Raw genomic sequence first — 9,471 nt, 5'->3', positions numbered from 1 at the left:
GCCCTGGGGGGCCTTGGAGGGGTGATTTAGGGGTGTGGGGGGGTCCTGGGGGTGCAGGGCGTCCTTGGGGGGGTCCTGGGGGGTCACTTAGGGGTCTGGGGGACCCTTGGAGACACTTGGGGGGTCGCGGGGGGGGCAATTTGGTGGGACTCAGAGGAGCTTTAGGGGTTTGGGGGGTGAGAACGCTTTGGGGGGTGCTGGGGGGGTTCCAGGGGGTCTGGGGGGGTTTTGGGGTTCCCCGTGACCCCCCCGTCCCCCCCCAGGCAGTTCCTGTGGAGCTTCCGGCTGCCGGGGGAGGCGCAGAAGATCGACCGCATGATGGAGGCCTTCGCCCAGCGCTACTGCCTGTGCAACCCGGGCGTCTTCCAGTGCACCGGTGCGCCCGGACGCCGGGGCCCCTCGGGGGGGGGGGGGGCTGGGGGGAGCCCCGGACGCCTGGGCCCTGGGTGGGGGCAGCCCCGGACGCCTGGGCCCCTCGCGGGGGGGGGGGCTGGGGGGAGCCCCGGACGCCTGGGCCCTGGGTGGGGGCAGCCCCGGACGCCTGGGCCCCCGGGGAGCAGGGCTGGGGGGGAGCCCCGGACGCCTGGGCCCCTCGCGGGGGGTGTTTGGGGGAGGCCGCCGGGTGACGGGGTGACGGTGACGGTGCCGTGGCGGTGTGCGTGCCCCGGCAGACACCTGCTACGTGCTGTCCTTCGCCGTCATCATGCTCAACACCAGCCTGCACAACCCCAACGTGCGCGACAAGCCCTCGGCCGAGCGCTTCGTCGCCATGAACCGCGGCATCAACGACGGCGGCGACCTGCCCGAGGAGCTGCTGCGCGTGAGGGCGGGGCTTCCGGGGGGCGGGGCTTCCGGGGGCGGGGCTTCCGGGGGGCGGGGCTATGGGGGGGAAGGGGCAGAGCGGCGGCATCAACGACGGCGGCGACCTGCCCGAGGAGCTGCTGCGCGTGAGGGCGGGGCCTAAGGGGGCGGGGCTTCCGGGGGCGGGGCCTAAGGGGGCGGGGCTATGGGGGGGAGGGGGCAGAGCAGCGGCATCAACGACGGCGGCGACCTGCCCGAGGAGCTGCTGCGCGTGAGGGCGGGGCTTCCGGGGGGCGGGGCCTAAGGGGGCGGGGCTTCCGGGGGCGGGGCATCGAGGGGCGGGGCTATGGGGGGGAGGGGGGCAGAGCGGCGGCATCAATGACTGCAGCGACCTGCCTGAGGAGCTGCTGCGTGTGAGGGCGGGGCCTAAGGGGGCGGGGCTTCCGGGGGCGGGGCCTCGAGGGGGTGGGGCTTTGGGGGCGGGGCCTAGAGAGGAGGCGGGGCACAGCCTTCCCCTTGGGGCTGCAGCGGGAGGGGTGTTGGGGGCGGAGCCTGGCAGGGAGTGTGGGCGGGGCCTGGGCTTGTGGGCGGGGCCTGGGCGAGCAGGGGGCGTGGCTATGGTAAGAGCATGGTTTGGGCAGTGGGTGGAGCTAATGCACTGTGTGGGTGGGGCTAATGCACAGTGTGGGCGGGGCTTGGGCAAAGGCCCAGGGTGGGCTGCACCAATGGGCGCCTGCGGGCGTGGCCAGGCGTTGTGGGCGTGGCCAGGCGCTGTGGGCAGGGCTAATGGCTCTGCAAGGGAAGGGGGGGGCGTGTGTGTGGGTCCCCCCCACTGTGGGCCGGCCCGATGGCTTGGCAGTGGGCGGGGCTTGTCCCCCCCTCTGTGGGCGTGGCCAGATGCCGGGGGCGTGGCCAAGTGTGGTGGGCGTGGCCAGGCGCGGTGGGCGGGGCTAATGGCTCAGCACAGCCGGGGGATGCAGGAGTGGCGGCAGCCCCGTGTGGGCGGTGCCGGGGGGCGGAGAGGGGGCGTGGCCTGGCCGGAAGGGGCGTGGCCTGCGCTGACCCCGCCCCCTCGGCGCAGAACCTGTACGAGAGCATCCGCAGCGAGCCCTTCAAGATCCCCGAGGACGACGGCAACGACCTGACGCACACCTTCTTCAACCCCGACCGCGAGGGCTGGCTGCTCAAGCTGGGTGAGCCACGCCCCCCCATGGGGCCACGCCCCCCCGGGTGGCCACGCCCCCCCCCCGGGTGGCCACACCCCCCAACCCCAGGCCTGAACATGCCCCCTCCCCAACCACTGTGCTGCCCCTGCCCTACTGTGCTGGCCACGCCCCCATTTGGCCACGCCCCCAGGAGGCCACGCCCCCAGGAGGCCACGCCCCCAGGAGGCCACGCCCCCCTGGGATGGCCCCACCTAGCCCCAGGCCTAAACATCCCCCACCGACCATTGCGCTGCCCCTGCCCTAGTGGGTTGGCCCCGCCCCCTAAGATCAGGCCACACCCCCTAAAGATCAGGCCACGCCCCCTGGCTCAGACCCCGCCCTCCCCACTGGCCTGGCCCCGCCCCTCCCGGGCTGACCCCACCCCCCCGTCCGGCCCCCCCCACACCCCCCAGACTGGCCCCGCCCCCCTGCTCAGCTTGGCCCCGCCCTCCCCAGGCTGGCCCCGCCCCCTGCTCAGCTTGGCCCCGCCCCCTGGCTGGCCCCGCCCCCCTGCTCTGCCCCCCCCCCCGCCCCTTTCAGGCTGCTCTTTTCCTGCTTTTCTCTGTGTCCTTCTGCGGCCCGGACGCCTGGGCCCCTTGTCTGTCCCCCTCCCCCTGGGCGTCCCGGACGCCTGGGCCCCTTCCCGGACGCCTGGGCCCCCTCTTTGCCCCCCCCAGGGTGGCCGTGAGGCTCGAGGGGGGGTCGGGAGAGCCGGGCTTTAGCCCCCAGTGCCCCCCCGGGCTTCCCAGTGCCTCCTCCAGGGCTCCCAGTGGCTCCCCTGGGCCTCCCAGTTCCCCCCAGGGACTCCCAGTCTCTCCCAGTGCCTCCCAGTGCCCCCCAGTGCCTCCCAGTGCCTCCTTGGGCCTTCCCAGTGCTTCCCAGTGCCCCCCAGTGCCCCTAAAGTCCCCCCAGGTGCTGCCCGTGTCCCCCTGGGCCTTCCCAGTGCCTCCCAGTGCTCTCCCAATGCTTCCCAGTGTGGCCCTGGACCTTCCCAGTACCTCCCAGTGCCCCCCTGGGCCTTCCCAGTGCCCCCCTAGGTGCTCCCAGTGCCACCCCAGTCTACTCCAGCCCCTCCCAGTGCCCCCCAGCCCCTCCCAGTGTCCCCCCAGGCACTCCCAGTTCTTCCCAGTGCCCCCCAGTGCCCCCGGGACGCCCCCCCCCCGCCATGTCGCGACTGACGTTTCCTCTCTCTTTTCCTCCTTCTCTCTCCGTCTCTCTCTGTCCCCGTGTCCCCCCCCCCGTGTCCCCCCCCGTGTCCCCCCCCCGTGTCCCCCCCGTGTCCCCCCCTCGCTGCCGACGCGCCCGGCCCGGCCCCAGGAGGTAGGTACCGGGGGGGGGGCAGCGCCGGACCCCCCCTCCCCGCCCGGGACCCCCCGGGGACCCCCCAAACCGGGGCCGGGGGGGGGCCGCCAGCCGCCCTTGTGTCCCCCCCACCCCCAAAACGCCAGCCTGCTCTGGGGTGCCCCCCCCCAGGCCCCCAAAGACCCCCAGGACCCCCCAGGATGGACCTGGGACCCCCCCAAGAGCCCCCAGGACCCCCGCAGCCCCCCCAGGACCCCCCAGGATGTCTCTAGACCCCCCCAGGACCCCCCTGGATCCCCCCAGGACCCCCAGGATGCCTCTAGACCCCCCCAGGCCCCCCCAGGACCCACCGAGGTCCCCTTAGGAGCCCCCCAAGGATGCTTCAGCACCCCCCACCATGCCCCAGGACCCCCCCGGCCCATCCTGGAGCCCCCCAGGACCCCCCAGGCCCATCTTGGAGCCCCCCGGGATGCCCCATAACCCCCCAGACCCATCCTAGAGCCCCCCAGGACCCCCCCCGGACCCGCTGAGATCCTCGTAGGACCCCCCAGGATGCCCCCAGGACCCCCCAGGCCCATCCTGGAGCCCCCCAGGATGCTCTAGGACCCCCCCAGGATACTCCAGGACCCCCCAGGCCCATCCTGGAGCCCCCCAGGAACCCCCAGGCCCATCCCAGAGCCCCCCAGGATGCTCTAGGACCCCCCCAGGATACTCCAGGACCCCCCAGGCCCATCCTGGAGCCCCCCAGGACCCCCAGGCCCATCCCGGAGCCCCCCAGGATGCTCTAGGACCCCCCCAGGATGCCCCAGGACCCCCCAAGATCCCCCTAGGACCCCCCCAGGATGCCCCAGACCCCCCCAGGACCCCCGGGCCCCACCTGAGCGGCGGCGCCTCTCCCCAGGCGGGCGGGTGAAGACGTGGAAGCGGCGCTGGTTCATCCTCACCGACAACTGTCTCTACTACTTCGAGTACACCACGGTGAGCCCCCCCGGCCCCCCCGGCCCCCAAAATGCCCCCGGGGACCCCAAAATACCCACTGGGGGCCCCGATATACCCCTTGGGGACCCCAAAATACCCTCTGGGGACCCCAAAATGCCCCTGGGGGACCCTAGAATATCTCCTGGGACCCCAAAATATGCACTGGGGGCCCCAAAACAGCTCCTGGGGACTCCAAAAGGCCCCCCGGGACCCCAAAATACCCGCTGGGGGCCCCGAAATACCCCTTGGGGACCCCAAAATACCCCCCAGGAACCCCAAAATGCCCTTGGGACCCCAAAATGCCCCCGGGGGACCCCAAAACACCTTCTGGGGACCCCAAAATGCCCCTGGGGACCCCAAAATACTCCCCAGTGACCCCAAAATACCCCCTGGGACCCCAAAATACCCCCTGGGGGCCCCCAAATACCCCCTGGACACCGCTGAAACCCCCCCAGGGACCCCGTCTTGTCCCCTGGGACCCCCCTGACCCCCTGTGTCCCCCCCCTTGGGGATCCCCCTGGGACCCCCCGATGCCACTTTCCCCCCCCGGCACCCCCCCTGACCCGTGTCCCCCCCCCCGGCGGTGGCAGGACAAGGAGCCGCGGGGCATCATCCCGCTGGAGAACCTGAGCATCCGCGAGGTGGAGGATCCCCGCAAGCCGGTGAGACCCCCCGGCCCCCCCGTGGCCCCCCCGTGTCCCCCCTGTGTCCCCCGTGTCCCCAATGTCCCCCCATGTCCCTCCATGTCCCTCCATGTCCCTCCATGTCCCTCCATGTCCCCCATGTCCCCCCATGTCCCTCCATGTCCCCCCATGTCCCTCATGTCCCCCATGTCCCCCATGTCCCCCCATGTCCCCCCATGTCCCCCCATGTCCCTCCATGTCCCTCCATGTCCCCCCATGTCCCTCATGTCCCCCATGTCCCCCATGTCCCCCCATGTCCCCCCATGTCCCTCCATGTCCCTCCATGTCCCCCCATGTCCCCCCATGTCCCCCCATGTCCCTCCATGTCCCCCCATGTCCCCCATGTCCCCCATGTCCCCCCATGTCCCTCCATGTCCCCCCATGTCCCCCCATGTCCCTCCATGTCCCCCCATGTCCCCCATGTCCCTCCATGTCCCCCATGTCCCCCCATGTCCCCCATGTCCCTCCATGTCCCCCATGTCCCCCATGTCCCTCCATGTCCCTCCATGTCCCCCATGTCCCCCCATGTCCCCCATGTCCCTCCATGTCCCCCCATGTCCCTCCATGTCCCTCATGTCCCCCATGTCCCCCATGTCCCCCCATGTCCCCCCATGTCCTCCATGTCCTCCATGTCCCCCATGTCCCCCCATGTCCCCCCATGTCCCCCCATGTCCCCCCCATGTCCCCCATGTCCCTCCATGTCCCTCCATGTCCCCCATGTCCCTCCATGTCCCCCATGTCCCCCCATGTCCCTCCATGTCCCCCCATGTCCCCCATGTCCCCCATGTCCCTCCATGTCCCCCATGTCCCCCATGTCCCCCATGTCCCTCCATGTCCCTCCATGTCCCCCATGTCCCCCATGTCCCCCCATGTCCCTCCATGTCCCTCCATGTCCCCCATGTCCCCCATGTCCCCCATGTCCCTCCATGTCCCCCATGTCCCCCCATGTCCCTCCATGTCCCTCCATGTCCCCCATGTCCCCCATGTCCCCCCATGTCCCCCATGTCCCTCCATGTCCCTCCATGTCCCCCATGTCCCCCATGTCCCTCCATGTCCCTCCATGTCCCCCATGTCCCTCCATTTCCCTCCATGTCCCTCCATGTCCCTCCATGTCCCTCCATGTCCCCCCATGTCCCCCCATGTCCCTCCATGTCCCTCCATGTCCCTCCATGTCCCTCCATGTCCCCCATGTCCCCCATGTCCCTCCATGTCCCTCCATGTCCCCCATGTCCCTCCATGTCCCCCATGTCCCCCCCGTCCCCCCATGTCCCCCCATGTCCCCCCATGTCCCTCCATGTCCCTCCATGTCCCCCATGTCCCCCCCGTCCCCGTGCCCCCCCCGGGGCTGACGCCGCCGCCGCCGCCGCAGCACTGCTTCGAGCTCTACATCCCCAACAACAAGGGGCAGCTCATCAAGGCCTGCAAGACCGAGGCCGACGGGCGGGTGGTGGAGGGCAACCACGCCGTGTACCGCATCTCCGCGCCCACCCGCGACGAGAAGGACGAGTGGATCAAGTCCATCGAGTGAGCCAAGGGGCCCAGGCGTCCGGGAGAGGGCCCAGGCGTCCGGGAGGGGCCCAGGCATCCGGGAGGGGGCCCAGGCGTCCGGGAGAGGGCCCAGGCATCCGGGAGGGGGGCCCAGGCATCCGGGAGGGGGGCCCAGGCGTCTGGGAGGGGGGCCCAGGCGTCCGGGAGAGGGCCCAGGCGTCCAGGTAGGGGCCCAGGCGTCCAGGTTCAGGCATCCAGGTACCCCAAAACACCCCCCCCCCGATATAGCCCAGGGGGCCCAGGCGTCCGGGCACATCTAGCTGGGGAGGGGGCCCAGGTGTCCAGGGGGCCCAGGACACCCCTGTTTCAGGCACAGCTGGGGCCCAGGCGTCCGGGGCGTGTGGCGTGGCTGGGGCCCAGGCGTCCGGGGCTGCCCCCGCACGTGGCTCAAGAGGGGCCCAGGCGTCCGGGGCTGCCCCCACGCGCGGCACAGCCGGGGCCCAGGCGTCCGGGGCGTGTGGCGTGGCCGGGGCCCAGGCGTCCGGGCTGACGGCCGCCCCCCCCCCGCAGGGCGGCGGTGAGCGTCGACCCCTTCTACGAGATGTTGGCCGCCCGCAAGAAGCGCATTTCCGTCAAGAAGAAACAGGAGCAGCCGTGAGGGGGGGGGCCGGGCCCCCCCGGGCCCCCCCGCGCGCGCACGGACACGCCCGGCACACGCGTGTGCGCGCACGGACACGCCCGGCGCACGGACCCGGCACACGCGTGTGCGGCCGCCGCGCTGCTCTGCTGGGCAGAAGCAGGCGGGGGGGGCGCACACGCGTGTTGCACGCGTGTCACACGCGTGTGCCCCCCACACACACACACACACACTACCGGGGTCCCCCCCAGTTTGCCCCAGTCCGGCCCAGTCTGGGGCGGCTCCGGGGGGCCCCCCCGTCCTCCCCCCCCCCCGTTATTTATGGCTCCGGCCCCCATTAAAGGTGTTGAATCCGGGGGGGCCCTGGACGCTCTGTGGGGGGGCGCCCGGACGCCTGGGCCCCTCCCGGGGTGGGGGAGGGGGGCGCGGAGGCGGGGCTGTGGCTCGGCAGGTTTTTATTGCGCGTTTTGGGGTGAAAACAGCATCTAAAGGGGGCTGGGGGGGGGGCCCAGGCGTCCGGGGTGGACTCTGCATGATGGGCCCAGGCGTCCGGGCGGGCCCAGGCGTCCGGGCAGGCAGGGCACTGACGGCACCGCACAGCTCCAGTGTGTCCGGGGCCCAGGCGTCCGGGGCGGCTCCATGTGGCGGGGCCCAGGCGTCCGGGCACCATTGCGTAGGCGGGGCCCAGGCGTCCGGGGGGGCCCAGGCGTCCGGGCACCCTTGCGTAGGCGGTCCCAAGTGTCCGGGAGGGCCCAGGCGTCCGGGCGGGCCCAGGCGTCCGGGGGGGCCCAGGCGTCCGGGGCTCAGGGGCAGGCGCCGGAGGGCAGGAGGGTGGCGGCGCCGCGCAGCTCCAGGGCGGCGGGGGCCCAGGGCAGCAGGTCCCCGGACGCCTGGGCCCCGCAGGCGGCCATCGCCCGGACCTCGGCCGGCTCCAGCGCCCGGCTCCAGAGCTGCAGGTCGGCGACGTCGCCCACGAAGGGCGGCGCGTCCTGCGCGGGGACACGGGGACGCTGGCACCAGGGACGCGGGGACGCGGGACCCCCCCGGGCACTGGGACACGGGGACGTGGGGCCAGGACGCCCCAGGTGGCACCAGGACACGGGGACACGGGACCTCCGTGGGGCCAGGACACGGGGACGTGGGGCCAGGACGCCCCAGGTGGCACCGGGACACGGGGACACGGGACCTCTGTGACGCCAGGACACGGGGACGTGGGGCCAGGACGCCCCAGGTGGCACCAGGACACGGGGACACGGGACCTCTGTGACACCAGGACACGGGGACGTGGGGCCAGGACGCCCCAGGTGGCACCAGGACATGGGGACACGGGACCTCTGTGACACCAGGACACGGGGACGTGGGGCCAGGACACCATGGGTGGCACCAGGACACGGGGACACGGGACCTCTGTGACACCAGGACATGGGGACGTGGGGCCAGGACGCCCCAGGTGGCACCGGGACACGGGGACACAGGACCTCTGTGACACCAGGACACGGGGACGTGGGGCCAGGACGCCCCAGGTGGCACCGGGACACGGGGACACAGGACCTCTGTGACGCCAGGACACGGGGACGTGGGGCCAGGACGCCCCAGGTGGCACCAGGACATGGGGACACGGGACCTCTGTGACACCAGGACACGGGGACGTGGGGCCAGGACGCCCCAGGTGGCACCAGGACACGGGGACACGGGACCTCTGTGACACCAGGACACGGGGACGTGGGGCCAGGACGCCCCAGGTGGCACCAGGACACGGGGACACGGGACCTCTGTGACACCAGGACACGGGGACGTGGGGCCAGGACACCATGGGTGGCACCAGGACACGGGGACACGGGACCTCTGTGACACCAGGACACGGGGACGTGGGGCCAGGACGCCCCAGGTGGCACCAGGACATGGGGACACGGGACCTCTGTGACACCAGGACACGGGGACGTGGGGCCAGGACGCCCCAGGTGGCACCAGGACATGGGGACACGGGACCTCTGTGACACCAGGACACGGGGACGTGGGGCCAGGACACCATGGGTGGCACCAGGACACGGGGACACGGGACCTCTGTGACACCAGGACACGGGGACGTGGGGCCAGGACACCATGGGTGGCACCAGGACACGGGGACACGGGACCTCTGTGACACCAGGACACGGGGACGTGGGGCCAGGACGCCCCAGGTGGCACCGGGACACGGGGACACAGGACCTCTGTGACACCAGGACACGGGGACGTGGGGCCAGGACGCCCCAGGTGGCACCGGGACACGGGGACACAGGACCTCTGTGACGCCAGGACACGGGGACGTGGGGCCAGGACGCCCCAGGTGGCACCAGGACACGGGGACACGGGACCTCTGTGACACCAGGACATGGGG

The 9,471-nt window shown here is 72.3% G+C and overlaps 1 protein-coding gene across 1 annotated transcript; it reads left to right on the top strand.

The window, feature by feature from the left end:
* The first annotated feature begins 260 nt into the window (after positions 1 to 260).
* Positions 261 to 7,450, top strand: LOC135326777 (cytohesin-2). The gene is made up of 7 exons (XM_064504543.1): positions 261 to 376; positions 672 to 820; positions 1,883 to 1,994; positions 4,210 to 4,286; positions 4,877 to 4,948; positions 6,339 to 6,493; positions 7,028 to 7,450. Exons 1-7 carry the CDS (start codon positions 316 to 318, stop codon positions 7,113 to 7,115), a joined length of 714 nt encoding a protein of 237 aa, XP_064360613.1. The 5' UTR covers positions 261 to 315; the 3' UTR covers positions 7,116 to 7,450.
* Positions 7,451 to 9,471: the final 2,021 nt, after the last annotated feature.

This window comes from Dromaius novaehollandiae, unplaced genomic scaffold, assembly GCF_036370855.1.
Source record: "Dromaius novaehollandiae isolate bDroNov1 unplaced genomic scaffold, bDroNov1.hap1 HAP1_SCAFFOLD_156, whole genome shotgun sequence".
NCBI lineage: Eukaryota > Metazoa > Chordata > Aves > Casuariiformes > Dromaiidae > Dromaius > Dromaius novaehollandiae.
Note: the sequence above shows the minus strand (reverse complement) of the source record. Positions and strands in the feature narration are given on the sequence as shown.